Source organism: Mobula birostris, chromosome 27, assembly GCF_030028105.1.
Source record: "Mobula birostris isolate sMobBir1 chromosome 27, sMobBir1.hap1, whole genome shotgun sequence".
Classification (NCBI taxonomy): Eukaryota; Metazoa; Chordata; class Chondrichthyes; order Myliobatiformes; family Myliobatidae; genus Mobula; species Mobula birostris.
Window position 1 is genome coordinate 17,676,093 of NC_092396.1, and position 19,205 is coordinate 17,695,297.

The 19,205-nt window shown below is 47.1% G+C and overlaps 1 protein-coding gene across 2 annotated transcripts in view; it reads left to right on the plus strand.

Annotated features, from left to right (window-relative positions):
* chd5 (chromodomain helicase DNA binding protein 5) overlaps positions 1–18,476 on the plus strand; it is a 99,933-nt gene extending 81,457 nt beyond the window's left edge. For both annotated transcript variants that reach the window (XM_072244857.1, XM_072244858.1), the window contains 8 exons: positions 1,698–1,836; positions 2,600–2,743; positions 3,350–3,458; positions 5,390–5,522; positions 7,671–7,866; positions 12,238–12,398; positions 12,870–12,996; positions 18,214–18,476. In XM_072244857.1, the coding sequence (XP_072100958.1) occupies positions 1,698–1,836; positions 2,600–2,743; positions 3,350–3,458; positions 5,390–5,522; positions 7,671–7,866; positions 12,238–12,398; positions 12,870–12,996; positions 18,214–18,335 (1,131 nt within the window). In that variant the 3' untranslated portion in view covers positions 18,336–18,476. The remainder of the gene's footprint in view (positions 1–1,697; positions 1,837–2,599; positions 2,744–3,349; positions 3,459–5,389; positions 5,523–7,670; positions 7,867–12,237; positions 12,399–12,869; positions 12,997–18,213) is intronic.
* Positions 18,477–19,205: the final 729 nt, after the last annotated feature.

The following is a 19,205-nucleotide window of genomic DNA, read 5'->3' on the forward strand; positions in this document are numbered from 1 at the left end:
TCTCTGCGCCTGGCGTCAGGGGTCGGGACTGAGAGTCAGAACTGAGCAAGAGCTGCCCGGTGGCCCATTTAGTGCAGAAATCAGAGAGGTTCCATTCACCTGAAGTTACTTCACTATAACAAGATACAAACAAGTTTATAGGTCTTGTGCAGTGGTGACTATTGTGAACTGAGATAACTACTGTTACTGTGGCTGCGTGAGGTACAGTGTCAGCTAGTTGCCACTTTGCTACAAAAGACAAGAGTACTGGAAAACTGGAAAACCTGGCACGTCAAAGAAAAACAGTCCCCGTTTCAGCTCAATTTGTCGGAGCTCAGCGGGGGGGGGGGGGTGTAAAAATATGAACAATGTTGAAGGCCTAAAGGGGAGATTTGGAGAGTTGGGCAGGAGAGGGTTAATGGCAGTGGGCACGGCAGTGCAGGATGGATAGGAAGTGACTGGACAATTGAAACAGCACCGACCGGGTCTAGAGAAGACATAACTATAAACAGCAGAGTCATTATTGCGGAAGTTCAGTCCGGAGACTAATTGTTGGAGGACTTTCGGGGACTGAGGCCAGGATGAGAATGATTATTAAAATGACGAGTGGTGGGAAGTTGTAAAATGATGTTGAGAGGTATAATAAATCAGCCACGATAGGATAGCAGAGCAGTCTTGATGGGCCGAATGGCCTAATTCTGCTCCTACATCTATTGATTTTGTGGAATCGTGCTTGTGAACTGAAACATTAACTCTACTTCCTTCTCCACAGCAACTTCCTGACCAGAGTATCTCCAGCATTTCTGTTCTAGACATCAGGAGAAGCATTAACTTCTGTTTTAACTGGAGTCACTCACGGCCGAGTCTATTAAAAGTTTACCCTTGGGCTTGAGTTGATAAGCACTCCTCCCCTCTAAGGGGTGGCCGTAGAGTTTGTGACTTTGCCCACTTTAGATGTTGAAGGGATCCTCTCTTGGCTCAAACTATCCCTTCAACAGGAAAATCTAAAAGTGAAAGATAAATTGCTGTTTGTAAGGAGTTTGCATGTACTCAATGTGGGTTTCCTCCGGGTGCTCTGGTTTCCTCCCACAGTCCAAAGACGTTTGGGTTGGTAGGTTAATCGGCCACATGGGTGGCGTGGGCTCATTGAGCCAAAAGGCCCTGATTCCGTGTTGTACCTGTAAATAAATAAATAAATACGGTTTTGTGAAAGCAGAGCTCAGCCAAGAAGGTCACAAACCAATATCAGATCATGTTTCCTTATCACGCTGTGGGCCATTCAGCCCATTGGCTTGGAGCAGTCCCATTCCCACACTTATGTCCCGGTAATCTCTTCCCTTGTGTGTGCCGATTAACCTCCCGGCCCTGCCCACCCGCCCATCCGCCCATCCGCCCCAGATCGCCAGTCTGCACTGAGTGGGCCGTAGCTGGCTTGTTCATGGATACTCTCCATGCCCTGGCGTAGGGAGGATGAAATCTGCCAGCGTTTCTGCCCCCCACCCCAGAAACCATCTTTCCTGTAAGACCAGACATGCTGACTGGGTTCACTCACTAACACTGGGCTCTAGACCGAGGTCCCAGATCTACAGACTCTGACCAAGGGAGGGACATCCTTGGTGAAGCGTTCTGCCCTTTGGAGGAGGAGTGGAGCGGTCAGCCTGGGCAGTCGAAGTCCTGGCAGGCACTGATACATTCTCCGATGTTCCTCTCGGCGACAGATTCCCGGCGGGGTGAAGGCGGCTCCTGGCAGCGAGAAGCCTCAGGAAGCGGAGAGCAAGAGGCAAGGGGCTGAGAGCGGAGCGGAGGAAAAAGGGGGGCACGAGCTGCTGGAGCAGACGGCACCCCCTCACCCCAAAGGTGCTGATCAAATGTGTGGCGGGTGGGTTTGAAGGCTTGTTGTTACCGTGAGTGAGGTCTCCAGCCCTAATCCCAGACCTCACAAGGGGACTCGGAGTCACCCTCGTAAACACTTGGAGTCCAGTTGCTGCAGTCATTGCAGTCATGGGGTACAGTCATTAGAATTTAGAAATAGAGTCATCACTGCTGTATACAAATATTGCACAGCAAGAGTCCACAGTGATATAACAACTGTAGTAGTGATGGTTATTATCCTGCCTGTTAGTTTAACACCACTATATCACAGCAGAGTTCAGGATAATCAGCAGAATTTGCTTGGGTGCTCTTCAATAGAGCCAGCTGACTCACTGATCCACAGGCAGTTGAAAGGTTCCATGCCTTATCCAAGGCAAGAATTCCCAACCTGTTTTATGCCATTATCCGAGGGGTCCAGATCGGGAACCCCTGATCCAGGGGAACATGCTGGCATGGCTGTCCCTGTGTTGGACTTTGCAGCGGTCAGCCTGGATTACTGGGGTGGTTCCCGCAAACCGATGACCTGCCCACTCAAAGGCAAGCATGCTGCCCGACGTTCTGTCGTGCGGAGTTTGCTGGCGCCTAGGGAAGTGGGGGGAGGGGGGAAGGGGGTGGTGAAAGTTGTAGTCCAGAGCCGCTGGTGACAATGCTCCCCAGTATCTCCACGCGGATTCCCCGCGGGGCTGGCACGTGCGCTGGTCGTTCAGCTTTGCCCAGACTGGTACTTAATGCGACGTTTCTTTTAAAGCTGAAGAGGCCAACGAGGACAAAGATGTTGCAGAAAGCCTGCAGAATGGTGAGATAGTGAAAGACATGAAGGAGGAAGACAGCAGAAAGGAGCAGGCTGGCAAAGGAAAATTTATGTTCAATATTGCGGACGGAGGTTTCACAGGTACTGGGCCCCGTCTGCCTGTCTATAGATCCTGTCACTCCCTTAATGGAGAGGAACGACATTAATTCTCTCACTCCCTTTCCACTACTCCTTCACTCCTGAAACAGGCTCCATCTGCCTCCCCAACCCTCCCAATCTGGGTCCATCTACCCATCGTCCTCATCCTTTCCCTGGTTTACCTTCTGAACCTGTCCCACCACTTGCCCCTCTCCACTCTGTCCTGACCTGATGCAGGGGTTTGACCTGAGGCCTTGACAGTTCCCTTCTCTCCACCGCTCGACTTGCTGAGTTCCTCCAGCAGATTGTTTGTTACTCCAGGTTCCAGCATCTTCAACCTCTCGCATCTCCAAGCTGTCCTTTCTGTGTCTGGCGGGACCCTCTCCCTCAGGCCTGGGTCAGTGCTAGTGGGCCCTTTCCCTCCTCCAATCCGCCGTCGTGTGTCAGTGCTGGTGGGGTTCTGCCCATGACCTCCCCCTCAGCACACCCGTTTCCTTGGAGACCAATGGTTCTGTAACAATGGAGACTAACAGCAGAACTTCATTATTCCAGCTCGATCTTTGAATGGAAATGTTTGCAAGATAACACTTCTGGTTTCTGTTTTGTCAGAGTTGCACACACTTTGGCAGAATGAAGAACGAGCTGCTGTTTCTTCCGGAAAGATCTACGACATCTGGCATAGGAGGCACGACTACTGGCTGCTGGCTGGCATCGTTGCGTATCCATGACCCGAGACGGGAGTGATGGGAGGGGGTGGGGGGAGCGGAACGATGGGGGGTGGGGGTGGTAAGGCAGTAGTAACTCACCCTGGTGGTTATACACACTTCTACGGACTGAGGGACTGTGTTGGGTGCTCACAGGGACAGTGTTTGAATGATAGATCACAGAATGAATTTGTATCCAGAGTGTAGTAACTGTCATTGACATGTTCTTCACGAAGCACGTCCTGAAATCCTCAAACTCCCATTGGTTTGAAGATTCCCCGTCAATCCTTCACAATCCTGTCATGTCTGCAAGTGGAACTGTCATCATTTCCTTTGTTTTGATTCCTTTCATAACCCTTGAAGATTTTAGTAATTCAAAGTTCAAATTAAATTTATATCACCATATACAACCCTGAGATTCATTTTCTTGCAGGCGGTCACAGTAAATCCAAGAAACACAGTAGAATCAATGGAAGACGTCCCTTGCACCCCACAGGACAGACAAGCAATCAATGTGCAAAGGACAACAAACTGAAAATACAAAAGAAAATAATAATATTAATGAACAAATAAGCAATAAATGCTGAGAACATAAGATGAAGAGTCTTTGAAAGTGAGTCCATAGGTTGTGGGAACAGTTCAGTGATGGGGTGAGTGAAGTTATCCCCTCCGCATCAAGAGCCAGATGGTTGAGGGGTGATTACTGTTCCTGAACATGGTGGTGTGGGTCCTGAGGCTCCTGTACCAGCTTCCCGATGGCAGCAGTGAGAAGAGAGTGTGGCCTGGATGGTGGGGGTCCTGGATGACGGACGTTGCTTTCCTGCGACAACGCTCCATGTGGATGTGCTCCGTGGTGGGAAGAGCTTTACCCGTGATGATCTGTACCAGGACGTTGTTGTTTCCATACCAGGCCGTGATGCAACCTGTCAATATACCCTCCAACATATATCTATAAAGCTTTAGATGACAGGCCAAATCTTCGCTCCTGTGCTTTCTTCATAATGACACATACCTGCTGGATCCAGGACAGATCCTCTGAAATGGTAACACCAAGGAACTTAAAGTTGCTGACCCTTTCCACCTCTGGTCCCCCCATGAGGACGGGATAATGGGCCTCTGGTTTCCTCCTCCCGGTCAATAATCACCTCCTTGGTCTTGCTGACACTGAGTGAGAGGTGGTTGTTGTGGCAACACTCAGTCAGATTTTCAGTCTCCCTCCTGCATGCTGGTTCATCACCACCCTTGACTCTGCCAGTGATAGTGGTGTCATATGGCAAACTTAAAATATGCCATTGGAGATACGCTTAGCCCCACAGTCATAAGTATAAAATGAGTAGAACAGGGGACTAAACACACAGACTTTTTGTGCACCTGTACTGATGGAGATTGTGGAGGAGATGTGGTTGCCAATATGAATTGACTGGGGTCTGCAAGTGAGGAAATCAGACGTTGAAATAGAACCCCTCCCAATTCTTCTCATGTTTATAATCTGAGAAATGCCTCCCTGCTCCTCGATCTTCCTGTTTGCGATATGAAGACCAGAGCTATTCAGAGTGTCAAGTTTGGTCTAAAGTTACTGCGACTTGTTGGTTGGACATTTGTGGCATATATTCCCAACCTGATGAATTATTTACTTCCTATTTACCAGGAAAGGTGCATCAATTTGGAAAATGCACAGGTAGCTGGTGTAAAGCACCAAAATGTGTTATTTATGCTAAAACCAGGGCAGTGTTATATACGTATTGTGTGTAACCTGTGTGGTACTGCCCAGAGATCTTTTAAGTGGGAGAATCGGGATTGAGATGGAGAAAGTGGGGCTCTTTAACACAGCTACAAGACTCTTGGAGCTTTCAATGACCTGTCCATCTGCCCTAAGCCTCCTGCAGGAACAGTGCGTTGCCACCTTCCCTCCTGTTGCTCTGTTCTCCTTAATATTTCCGTACAGTCACGGCTATGCTCGATGGCAAGACATCCAAAACGATCCCAGATACACCATCATCAATGAACCGTTCAAAGCGGAGATGAACAAGGGGAATTTCCTGGAAATGAAGAACAAGTTCCTGGCCAGGAGGTTCAAGGTAAATCTGCTGCTGTCACAGGAATGTTTACAATTTCTATCTACTCATTTAGTTTTCAGGGCCAGGACAGCCCCTAATTGCTCATTTCTGATCTGGGTGGCTTGTTGGACCATTTTGGAGAGCACGTAGGAGATGGCACATGGTGGGTCTGCAGGGGGAAACTCAGATCCTTTCCTTGAAGGACATTGAACCAGACAGCTTTTTACAGCACTCTGCCATGTGGCCGTTACTCACGACCGAAGTTCTATATTGCTGACATTGTACTTCCCACGTAAGGAACAGGTTGTAAACGGACCTGCCTTTGCACACCCGATAGGACTTAGTGATCCCTGGAATTCCTGTGACTACCAGTGAATTTGCCACTAATTGTGAAATCCAAGCTCTTTGTGTCTGTCAGCAGACTGTCATGCGTTCAGTCGATCCTTTATAGGTAACTGGGATTAATAAATACGTGGGGAAAGTTGTGCCTTTTGCTGATGTCATTTGGGACGGCCAATTTTACATTTAGATACTGAGGGTCCCAACCAGAATAAGGCCATGAACAATCCTACATTTCCCTCTGCCCCTGTTTCCCCTCCCAACTCAAAATCCTGGCATTTAGTTCTTCCCCAGCCTGGTTGCTTGTGTGAGGAGGGCTAATAAAAGAAATGAGGTGTCCTGTGCTAATATTACATGAAGCAGACACATTTTTTAACTGAAATATGTGAAGCTCCTTGTAATGCAGGGCTGTTGGCAACAGGCAGCGTGTGATTTTTGTGTGTACTTACAGACGTGCCTTGGCATTAGGTAGTACTTACAGAAGGGTGCAAAAGTATCAGGTACATATATATAGCTAAGGTGCGTAAGTCTTTTGCACGGTACTGTATTTGTCAATGTGGAGCCAAAAGTGAGTTTCTAAATCTGGCAGGAGCAAAGGATGTTGGAATGGCAAGTGTGGAATGCCGCGGGAGGGGTGTGGGACAGGTGGTAAAGAAGGAGTGCCAGGGGAGGGGGTTGGCACAGGTGCAGACACACCTAGCCCTGAGACACCAGGCAAGGTTATTTAATTCCAAACAACTGGTTTATTGATCTTTACAGAACGTCTCTCTGGTGCTTCTCGCTCCCTCCTCTCTCCCTTCCCCTTTTCCCAACCACGATTCCCCTCTCCCTGCCCCCTTCCACTCTCAGTCCACAATACAGACCCATACCAAAATCAGGTTTATCATCACGCACATGTCATGAAATTAGTTTATTTTTGTGGCAACAGTACCGTGCAATTCATAAAATTACTACAGTACTGTGCAGAAGTCTTAGGCACCCTATATACATGTGCTGAAGACTTTTTGCACATTACTGTACCTGTGATGCGGTAAGTTTTTCAAAGCACACGTATATACGTGTACTTGTGCACGTGACAATAAACTTAACTTTGACTTCCAAGTGTGTGTCTTTACACGTGAGTGTATCCCAGGTGCTTGTGAAGAAATCTTTCTACAATTGCCCCGGAATCGGGTATTTGTTGATTCCTAAGTGTCTGATGTGGACCTGTTGAGTCAGTACTGCACTGTGGGGACACACTCAGGAGAGCCACCCTTTGCCTTCTGGGGTGGATGTGAAAGCCCTGACCTGCCTTGGAAAGCAAGAAGCGTTCCTGCGTGTCCAGGCTGACGTATCTCGCTGTTCCGAGGTTGGTTGCTAAAATCTGTGGGAAATTGCACTGCGGACGTTAGTGGCCTTGTTTTCACTTCCGCAAAGTTAGCGGTTGATGAGAAGTTTGGGACCCTGGTTGTGAAGGATGATTTTGGATATGAATCTTCATTTGTTCTTCCTCCTCTTCCCTCCCACCCATCCACTGCCACTCCTCTGTCCTGACTGCCCGGGGTACCCTTCCTCTTCCCTCCTGTGTAACACTCCTGACTGGCAGGTCACTTCCTTCCATGTATCCTCCCTGGTCTTGTGTCCACTCTCTGCAACTGTGGACACTCTCTGTGTCCCCCAGCTGCCCCTTCCCCAATCCCCTCACTTCCACTGACCTGCTGTGGACTGGCTGCAGTGGGTCTCTGGGTTACCAGTGGATGTGGGTGAGATATTGCTGAACTTGGCTAATGGCGTTCGTTACTTGTATTGACCCCCGTTCTCCTGTCTTCCCCCCACTTTCCCCAACCTCAGCTCCTGGAGCAGGCTCTGGTGATCGAAGAGCAACTACGGAGAGCTGCTTACCTCAACATGACCCAGGACCCCAACCACCCTGCCATGGCTCTCAACGCCCGCTTCGCTGAGGTTGAATGTTTAGCCGAGAGCCACCAACATCTCTCCAAGGAGTCTCTGGCCGGTAACAAGCCCGCCAATGCAGTTCTGCACAAAGGTTTGTCGCGTGAGCTCAGCCCCCCCCTTCCGTCTACCTCCCGTCTCCATAGTGACCACTCAAACAGGTCCTGGACATCGTAGAGATTGAAAGTTAAGAGAATAGTTTCAGCACCATTGCACTGCCCCGCAATATCTTGTAAAAATTGTTCCTTTTTTTTAGCGAATCTGCTAATAAATTCAGCTTTTTGTAATGAAGTGCCTCTGGTGTAATTGTGATCTTAATTTATTTTTGGGTGTAAAAAAAAACTTGAATAGTAGGGACTGGGGGTGGATTATCACACAGACCTACGCTGACAAACAGTCTCAGCCGGGCTCACCTCTACCCGAGTTTCAAAAGTTGCCAGGTTGTATGGTACAGACAAAACTATGTAGTGGAATTGGGGGTGGGGAACAGTTTTATACTTTTAAGACAGTGGAGTGGAGACTAGGTTGTACTTCCCTTGGGAGTTAGCAGTGGTCCAGTGTTGAGGGTCCAGCACCCTATTAGATATCCTGCTCTGGAGTGTTTAATAAGGCAGAGAGAGACTGCCTGGGTCTCTGGTGAAACATTTGGGTCTAGACCCCCTCAAACTGTTTATCTTGGTGTTTTGAACTGCGTCACTGAACTGGTACCAGTTAATTTGTTCCTGTTTGGTGGAATGTTTGACAACATCTAAAGAGGATTTGTTTAAGCTTCAAAGCCACGGTAAATGAACTGAACCCTGCGGCTGAATGGATAAACCACACTGAACCTCTGACTGCAGTGGAAATGTGAGCGGTTAGCCTGTCAGCAACCTGCTTGACATTGCGGCACCCAGCTTGTCGAGGTACAGCAGGCCCGGCCTCTAGGGGGCAGACGTGGGTTGCATTAGTTACTCTGTGCTAGACAGAACTGGGCTGGAGATAATCTCTTACCATAAAGGGCACAAATTGCACCTCAGTGCCTGGCTGCTCAGGCAATGTAACCCTGTACTGTACACGCAGAGTGTCTCTCCTCCTGTTACAGAAACATAGAAAATCTACAGGTCCTCTATTTTTCTATGGCCCACCTACCTATCCAGGAGTCTCTTAAAAGACCTTATTGTATCCGCCTCCACCACAGTTGCCGGCAGCCCATTCCACGCACTCACCACTCTCTGTGTAAAAAAACCTACCCCTGATGTCCCCTCTGTACCTACTTCCAAGCACCTTAAAACTGTGCCCTCTCGTGTTAGCCATTTCAACCCTGGGAAAAAGCCTCTGACTATCCACACGTCACCTCCAGTGTGATACCTCTCCCCTTGTTGCAGTTTTACATACATTGAACATAGTTTTTTTAAATAAGTACTCGGTTACTTCTGCTGACTGAACTGCAGATTGGGAATCACCTGCAGTAAAGTTGCTTCTCTGCCCATTCCAGCACAGTTAACCTAAATATTGGACCTCCCCTCCATCAACCCCAGATCTTTGGCATGTCCTTATTCCCAGCAACGTCATTCAGAAATTTCCCCAAGGTTCACATTGGTTCACCTCCCACCACCTCCCTCAACCCCCACACTGTCCTGGAATTGCTGGGTCCTTTGCCGATATGTGACTCCATGTCCTCTCTCTGGCTGTTGTCTGATTCTGCAATGGATGGTTCAATGCTGTAGGTCATTTTTGACACAATTTTGGGATGTATGTTGGGGATTACTCTCCACTACTTTGTAACGTTACCCAGCTCTTCCTCATCTCTGTTGCACAAACTTTATCCAAGTCTTTGTTACCTCTAGAACTGGCCATTAAATCCTCTAAATGACCAGATTCCCGTCTCCATAATCTTTAGATTTCCCTCAGTTCTGCCCACAGCCCACCTGGTCTGTGTGTTCCCCAAAGTCCATTCCCTTCTGGTCAGTTTCAGTTTTAAAAATTTGCATTGTTTCCAAATCATTCCTTGGTTTCACTCACCCTCCTCCTCTCTGTACCACCCCCACCTGTCCGTTGGGCTGAGATCTCTGTGCTGCTGCAGGTGATTTTACCTTCAGGCTTTGAGTCTTGAAATCGCTCTCCCACTTTCGAAGCTGCTCCATAAACTACCTTTTCCCAACAAGCTTTCAGTTCTCTCCCCTGATGTGTAGTTTGTGGGTTTTGGTAATGTTCCTGTTCCCGTGAGCCACTTCAATTTCAATAAAGGTGTTGCAGAACCACAAGCTGTCATTTGGGATTGTACACAGGAATAGTACACTAATTCATTACGCTGCTCAAAAGGAATATTATCCCGATTCTGATCCATGCACACTCTCCTGTCCTGTAAAATAGAAGAGTAATATATTTAATGCTGTACAGTGGTCACCTGCAGCCCTAGAACTCTACAGCACAGAAAGTAGCTCTCTGACCTGTGATATACAGGTGCAATTCCCAAATCCTGTACATTACATCCCTGTGCATATTTGCATGGTCGTATTCTGCAAGTTATTGGATAGATTTACACTACCCATTCAGGTCAGCGTATCCCAGGACCTACTGCAGAAATAGAGACTCCCGTCTCCTTTAGGTCTTTTGCCCGTTTAATTAATTTTGATACCCCCCCCCCCCCCGGCTCAGCGGACCTTCTGCAACTGGAAATAGTTTATCTTTCAATGTCTTGCATGACTGGGCACAAGTTCTGTATCCCTCCCAAGAAGCAGAGACGGTTGAGGAGATTATGTACTCGTATCGCACATTGTAGTGATGTTACAAATTCTTCCCCTTGCACCACACTTTATATTCAAGTTGGCGCAGGACGTGTTCTTAGAACTAGTAAACCTGGTTTTGATTGTTTAGAATCCCACTGGCAGCTGATGCTGTTCCCTGTTTGGCACGGACTAGATGGGCCGAAGGGCCTGTTTCTGTGCTGTACTTCTCTATGACTCTGAAACATTGCTAACTTGAAGCCCTGCTTCACTGTGAGACAACTGAGAGGTGATTTGTAGAGCAAGGAATTATCATATATTTTCTTCCTCTTGCCACCAGCCTCCCCTACTCCGCATACTTCCCTCGCAATGAGTCTCCTTGTGTCTCTTACTCCTGGGTTAGGAGGAGCGGGATCGAACAGCTCAGACGGAAGGTGGAGATTGAGTGTGGCGATGGGTTGTTGGGGGTGGTGGGAGGGTGAAGATGCAGTTGATCTGAAAGCTAGAAAGGGCTGGGAATCAAAAACAAAGCTGGAAATCAAGACAAAAATACAGGATGTCCACCACTTTCTGTTTAGTTTAGAAAGGGCTGGGGTAGGGAGGAGAGGGGAAGTGCGCATCAAGTTTATTTACCACCCCTTCACCACCGCCCCCCCCCCCCCCCCAATTGCCTCTCAGACCAAGGATTTTTATAATTGTTGCTAAAGCCTAGCAAACGTAAGGCTCTGCTCTGAACAGCTCCAGATCAAACTGCCGGTCAGAGATACCGACACACACAACAAAATGCTGGAGGATCTCAGCAAGTCAGGCAGCATCTGTGGAGGGGAATAAAGGGTCGACACTGCCTGACTTGCTGAGCTGCTCCCAGCGTCTTGCGTGTGTTGCTGAAGGCTTCCAGCATCTGCAGAATCTCTTGTGTTTCTGATCAGAGATTATGTCCCTTCAACCTCCCAAAAGCAGCCATCTCCCTCCTGCAGCTTAATAAAGCAAGGATGTGTAGTGGTATACAAATGCTGTTCTTGGTCCTTGGCAAGATTGGACTTTATTGCCCAGGAAATGAACCGAGAAGCTGCGGTCTACACGGGTCCTAGCGTATCTGGGATGCTGCTTCAGGGTTAAGAAGCAGCACCCTGGAGACTAGACTGGAGGTGCATAGTGGCTCAGATTAGGTAAAGCTGGCAGATTTCCTTTCATTAGCAAACCAGTTGGGTTGCAGCAACTTCACAGTTCTTTTCACCGATACCAGATCCTCGTAGATCAGTTTTTAATTTAGTTTCTCAGTATTTTTTGTTTTCTGAACGACTTCTCTAAAAACAAGCCCATCGCTCCTCGGAAGCCAGTCGGCTTGTGTACAGCAGCCAGGGGCCAGTGGAGGTTCATTCCGTCCCAGCTATTACTTTTGCCAGTGAGCAGACCAGGCTCAAAGTGCACAGCGGGGGAAAGCAGCAAAAAAATGATTCCACGTAAAGGCAAGCTGCTGACCGTAATTTTAGAGCCAAGTTCTACATGCGGGACGAGGGTTTAGAGGGCCCCCTGTTGTTAGCTGCTAGTCAGAGCTTCAGTCGCTGTTCCTGGCCTTGTGTTGCCATCACTGGCCTCCTGGCTGTCGCTGTGCTTCGTGTGTGCCGTTGCTGGGATAGCCGGAGCTCGCAGTGCAGCTCCCGGGCATTGCCAGCCGTTGGGGTGTGTTGCTGGTGTGTCCCCTACTGAAACCCTGGCCCTGAGCACCCTGCCCTCTGTTTGCTTTCTGTCTCTTCCAGTCCTGAACCAGCTGGAGGAGCTCCTGAGTGACATGAAGGCGGACGTGACGAGGCTCCCCAACATGCTGTCGCGGGTCCCGCCTGTCGCCGCCCGGCTCCAGATGTCAGAGCGAAGCATCTTGAGTCGACTCGCCAACCGGGGCACTGAGCCCCAGCAGCAGGTAAGCAGTGGTTTCTGGGCTGAGCGAGAGAGGGTGGGGGGGGGCAAGACTACTTAATCTGTTCTCGCTCCCCTTCGGGCTTCACGTCCCCAAGAATGCAACAAGGGCTTAGTGACCGAGGGGATCACTCCCCCAGTCAGCAGTGACAGCTCAGAACGACTCGGGTCACGTGTACAGTGGGAAATTTCTCCTCCTTAATAGGATAGGCATTGGCAGAAGACAGGCCCTCATCACATGCCACATGAAGCATCAGTCAGAGAGCAGGTGTAGCAAAGCTCCCTCTCTCTGGACTGTGTGAGTGGGCACCGTGACCGAGTTTCCACCCAGAGCCTAACACCAGTGCGCTTGACACTGGCTGATCAGTGCCTGCAGAGAGGGGACGATGCAGTTTCTAAAACTCACGAATTCTCAGCCCCACACTTTGTTGGACCACCTGGTTTGATTTTTGTTTAAACGAACCATGTCTTGCAGCCCTTCCCGCAGGGTCAGTACGGAGCGGCGCAGATGTATACTAGCAGCTTTGGGCCCACCTTCCGAGGGCCAGGGGCCGGAGCCCTCATCAACTACAACCAGATGCCACTGGGCCCCTACATCAGCGGTAGGTCTGAGACGTACAACTATAGATCTTACCAGTAAAAGTGATCACGAAGCTGCCAGACTTGTAACTCTAATCTCCTTCTCCAGCCCAGCACATGTGTAATCATTGAAGGGGGACGGCGGGACGGTGGGGCAGCATGGTAGTGCAGTGTTTACCATAACACTGTACAGTTCCAGTGACTGGGGATTAATTCCCGTGGGTTTTCCCGTGCAGGCTCCGTTTTCCTCCCACATCCCAAAGGTGTACGGGTTAGGGTTAGCGATTTGTGGGGATGCTACGTTAGCACTCGAATCATGGCCACACTTGCGGGCACATCCTCAAGCTGTGTTGGTCATCGATGCAAACTACGCATTTCACTGTCTGTCCTGATATTTCACTGTCATGTGACAAATAAAGATCATTTCTCAAGGCATTTATTCCAGCCTGGGCATCCACGGTGCCGACAAGTATTTAATTTGGCTTTTTTGACACTGATCAACAGAAAAAGACTCTTTCATGTCAAAGCAAAAACAGATCTCTACAAAGTGATCTAAGTTAATTACAAATATAAAACACAAAGAAATTGATTGCATAAGTATTCACCCCCCTTCAAGTCAGTATTTAGTAGAGGCACCTTTGGCAGCAATTACAGCCTTGAGTCTGTGTGGATAGGTCTCTATCTGCTTTGCACATCTGGACACAGCAATTTTTCCCCTTTTTTCTTTACAAAACTGCTCAAGCTCTGTCAGATTGCATGGGGATCGTGAGTGAACAGACCTTTTCAAGTCCAGCCACAAATTCTCAATTGGATTGAGGTCTGGACTCTGACTTGGCCACTCCAGGACATTAACTTTGTTGTTTTTAAACCATTCCTGTGTAGCTTTGGCTTTATGCTTAGGGTCATTGTCTTGCTGGAAAGCAAATCTTCTCCCAAGTCACAGTTCTCTTGCAGACTGGATCAGGTTTTCCTCCAGGATTTCCCTGTATTTTTCTGCTTTCATTTTACCCTCTACCTTCACAAGCCTTCCAGGGTCTGCTGCAGTGAAGCATCCCTACAGCATGATGCAGTCACCACCATGCTCCACAGCAGGGACAGTGTGTTTTTGATGATGTGTGGTATTTGAGATAGCATTTAGTAATGATGGCCAAAAAGCTCAATTTTGGTTTCATCAGACCGTAGAACCTTCTTCCAGCTGACTTCAGAGTCCCCACATGCCTTCTGGCAAACTCTAGCTGAGATTTCATGAGAGTTTTTTTCAACAGGGACTTTCTCTTTGCCCTTCTCCCATAAAGCTGCAACTGGTGAAGCACCCAGGCAACAGTTGTTTCATGCACAATCTCTCCCATCTCAGCCACTGAAGCTTGTAACTCCTTCAGAGTTGTCATAGATCTCTTGGTGGTCTCCGTCACTAGTCCCCTTCTTGCACAGTTTTTGATGACAGCCTGCTCTAAGCAGATTTACAGCTGTACCATACTCTTTCCATTTCTTGATGATTGACTTAACTGTACTGCAAGGGATATTCAGTGACTTGGAAGTGTTCTTATATCCATCTCCTGACTTGTGCTTTTCAATAACTTTTTTGTGGAGTTGCTTGGAGTGTTCTTTTGTCCTCATGGTGTAGTTTTTACCAGGATCCTGACTCACCAGCAGTTGGACCTTCCAGATACAGGTGTATTTTTACTACAATCAATTGAAACACCTTGACTGCCCACGGTGATCTCCATTTAACTAATTATGTGACTTCTAAAACCAATTGGCTGCACCAGTGAAGATTTGGTGTGTCATATTAAAGGGGGGGGGGTGAATACTAATGCAATCAATTATTTTGTGTTCTATATTTGTAATTAATTTAGATCACTTTGTAGAGATCTGTTTTCCCTTTGACATAAAAGTCTTTTTCTGTTGATCAGTGTCAAAAAGGCCAAATTAAATTCACGGTGATTGAATGTTGTAAAATAATAAAACGTGAAAACTTCTGGGGGTGGGGGGCGGTGGGGTGAATATTTCTCAGGTGGAAGAAATTTGTTCACCTTGCTAGAGTAGATTGAATTCAGTGTGGTTTTCTCCCTCATTGTCCTGTGCTGTGAGTCAGAATAACTCGGGGCTGGATGTCTCACTGGCCTTGTTGACACAATGGTCATAGAGTCACAGAACACAACAGCACAGAAACAGGCCCTTTGGCCCATTGAGTCCATGCTGGACTGTTAATTTGTCCATTCCCATCAATCTGCACCCAGACCATCGCCCTCCATAACCCCCCATCCATGTACCTATCCAAATGTCTGTTAAATGTTGAAATCGAACCTGCATTCACCGCTCGTTCCACACTCCCACCACCCTCTGAGTAAAGAAATTCTTCCTCATGTTCCCGTTAAACATTTTACTATTTACCCTTTACCTCTAGTTCTAGCCTCACCCAGTCTCAGTGCAAAAGCCTGCTGGCATTTACCCTATCTATACCCCGCATAATTTTGTATACCTCTAAAACGTTTCCCCTCATTCTCCTACGCTCCAGGAAACTCCTCACCTATATAACCACATAACAATTACAGCACGGAACCAGGCCATCTCGGCCCTTCTAGTCCGTGCCGAACTCTTACTCTCACCTAGTCCCACTGACCTGCACTCAGCCCATAACCCTCCATTCCTTTCCTGTCCATATATCTATCCAATTTAACTTTAAATGACAACATCGAACCTGCCTCAACCACTTCTGCTGGAAGCTCGTTCCACACAGCTACAACGCTCTGAGTAAAGAAGTTCCCCCTCATGTTACCCCTAAACTTCTGCCCTTTAACTCTCAATTCATGTCCTCTTGTTTGAATCTCCCCCACTCTCAATGGAAAAAGCCTATCCACATCAACTCTATCTATCCCTCTCACAATTTTAAATACCTCTATCAAGTCCTCCCTCAACCTTCTACACTCCAAAGAATAATGACCCAACTTGTTCAACCTTTCTCTGTAACTCAGGTGCTGAAACCCAGGTATCATTCTAGTAAATCTTCTCTGTACTTTCTCTATTTTGTTGACATCTTTCCTATAATTCGGTGACCAGAACTGTACACAATACTCCAAATTTGTCCTTACCAATGCCTTGTACAATTTCAACATTACATCCCAACTCCTATCCTCAATGCTCTGATTTATAAAGGCCAGCATACCAAAAGCTTTCTTCACCATCCTATCCACATGAGATTCCACCTTCAGGAAACTAAGCACCATTATTCCTAGATCCCTCTGTTCTACTGCATTCTTCGATGCCCTACCATTTACCATGTATGTCCTATTTTGATTAGTCCTACCAAAATGTAGCACCTCACATTTATCAGCATTAAACTCCATCTGCCATCTTTCAGCCCACTCTTCTAACTGGCCTAAATCTCTCTGCAAGCTTTGAAAACCTACTTCATTATCCACAACTCCACCTATTTTAGTATCATCTACATACTTACTAATCCAATTTATCACCCCATCATCCAGATCATTAATATATATGACAAACAACATTGGACCCAGTACAGATCCCTGAGGCACACCGCTACACATCGTCCTCCAATCTGACACACAGTTATCCACCACTACTCTCTGGTGTCTCCCATCTAGCCACTGCTGAATCCATTTTACTACTTCAATATTAATGCCTAACGATTGAACCTTCTGAACTAACCTTCCGTGTGGAACCTTGTCAAAGGCCTTACTGAAGTCCATATAGACAACATCCACCACATTACCGTCGTCAATTTTCCCAGTAAACTCTTCAAAAAGTTCAATAAGATTTGTCAAACATGACCTTCCACACACAAATCCATGTTGACTGTTCCTAATCAGACCCTGTCTATCCAGATAATTATAGATGCCATCTCTAAGAATACTTTCCATCAATTTACTTACCACTGACGTCAAGCTCACAGGCCGATAATTGCCAGGTTTACTCTTAGAACCCTTTTTAAACAATGGAACAACATGAGCAATACGCCAATCCTCCGGCACCATCCCCGTTTCTAATGACATTTGAAATATTTCTGTTAGAGCCCCTGCTATTTTCACACTAACTTCCCTCAAGGTCCTAGGGAATATCCCGTCAAGACCCAGAGACTTATCCACTTTTATATTCCTTAAAAGCGCCAGTACTTCCTCTTCTTTAATCATTATAGTTTCCATAACTACCCTACTGGTTTCCCATACCTTACACAATTCGATATCCTTCTCCTTGGTGAATACCGAAGAAAAAAAATCATTCAAAATCTCCTCCATCTCTTTTGGCTCCGCACATAGCCGTCCACTCTGATTCTCTAGGGGACCAATTTTATCCCTCACTATCCTTTTGCTATTAATATAACTGTAGAAACCCTTTGGATTTATTTTCACTTTATCTGCCAAAGCAACCTCATATCTTCTTTTAGCTTTTCTAATTTCTTTCTTAAGATTCTTTTTACATTCTTTATATTCCTCGAGCACCTCATTTACTCCAAGCTGCCTATATTTATTGTAGATCTCTCTCTTTTTCCAAACCAAATTTCCAATATCCCTTGAAAACCATGGCTCTCTCAAACTTTTAACCTTTCTTTTCAACCTAACAGGAACATAAAGATCGTGTACCCTCAAAATTCCACCTTTAAATGACCTCCATTTCTCTATTACATCCTTCCCATAAAACAAATTATCCCAATCGACTCCTTTTAAATCCTTTCGCATTTCCTCAAAGTTAGCCTTTCTCCAATCAAAAATCTCAACTCTGGGTCCTGTCCTATCCTTCTCCATAATTATATTGAAACTATTCAACCTTTCCCCATAACTCAGGTCTTGTTTAGATTAAGTGACGATTCAGTGGGGGTTTTAGGATTAAAGGTCATGGCTAATGCAACTCCAGCGAGCCAAATATTAACTAAAACTAAATGACCCTAGCAAAATGGTGAAAGGCAAACCTGGTTGTGGGATTTCTGTCTGGCTCTCATTCCTGTTTCCTTCTCCACTGTCCTCGCAGTTGCACTGTCTACAATTTTCCCCGCAAGTTTCTCAGCTCTCCAAAATGCTCCTTAAAAACGTTTCAGCCAAGTGTTTGGTCCTGAGGTCTCGCCCAGAACTTACTGCCTGTTATTTGGCTATGAAACTGCACAGAAAGTTTTGCTGTATTAAAGGCACCCTAGAAATTTACTTTTGTTTTAAAAAAAAAAAAAAAAAAATATTTTGCCAGCTAGAAGAAAGCTATACTGAAGGAATTCTGCTTGTTTGCAGCGACCACAAACATTTCCGCTGTGAGTGTCCCGGATAAAAAGCACTTGTCGGAAGGACTGAAGGAAATGGAAGCAGGGGAAAGGAAAGAGAAAGTCAGTGATGTGATCTGCATCGAAGATTGACGGCAAGTCACCAGGAGCAGCTCCCAGCTAACAGCCAGCTCAGCCTGCCACCACACTCCTGACCTTCTGTAAACGCTCTTGAGAAACATCAACTGTTTTCATCTGGGGAGAGGGTGGTGGGGTGAGGAGGTGGGGGGTGGGGGGAGAGTGCTGCGCTCACTTGTACATATTTGCACTTTCTTTGCACGCTCGTGGAAGGCTGTTCCTGTTGCATTGAGTGTTGTTTCAGGGAGAATAAGGCCAGAGGTTAGGGAATCAGGCTGAGAGACAACAAAAGCATGATCCTAATCAGAACTTGCAAAGTCTGGAACTGATTCTACACAGATTCTGCTCAGCGTAACATCCCTCATCACCATCACTAACCCTGGTCCTCCATAGTGTACAGTTCGTAAACTACCTCCCTTCCTAGCTACAATGTACTCTTCCTAACCCCACCCCTCTTTAATGTCCTGGTCCACTACAGTGTTCTGCCCTTAACCAAAGTATACTATCTCTAACCCAGCCACCCCACCACAAACACTAAAGTGTTATGATCAAGTCCAGTGCAATCTACCATAATATAACTCCTACCACAATCAATCACCCTCGGCATCAACCCCAGCCCGGTTACCCTGCTCCCCTGAGAACTCGGGATTCCTGTGAGAACGAGTCAGCTTTCACACGTTGGCTTGGGGGCACTTGGAGACTCCTGTGGTTTTGTCAAGGAGAAGAAATCCTGCATTCCGGGTCGGAAAGCTGGAGCTTGGACGTTCATCCAGCCCAGTTTGGAACAAAGAACCCATCCCTGTTCTGGTTCTCAGCTTCTCTGTGTTAGCAGGACAGAGCCATTAATTTGCCCCTTTACATGGCCTCCGATTTGGGGTGTTGGAA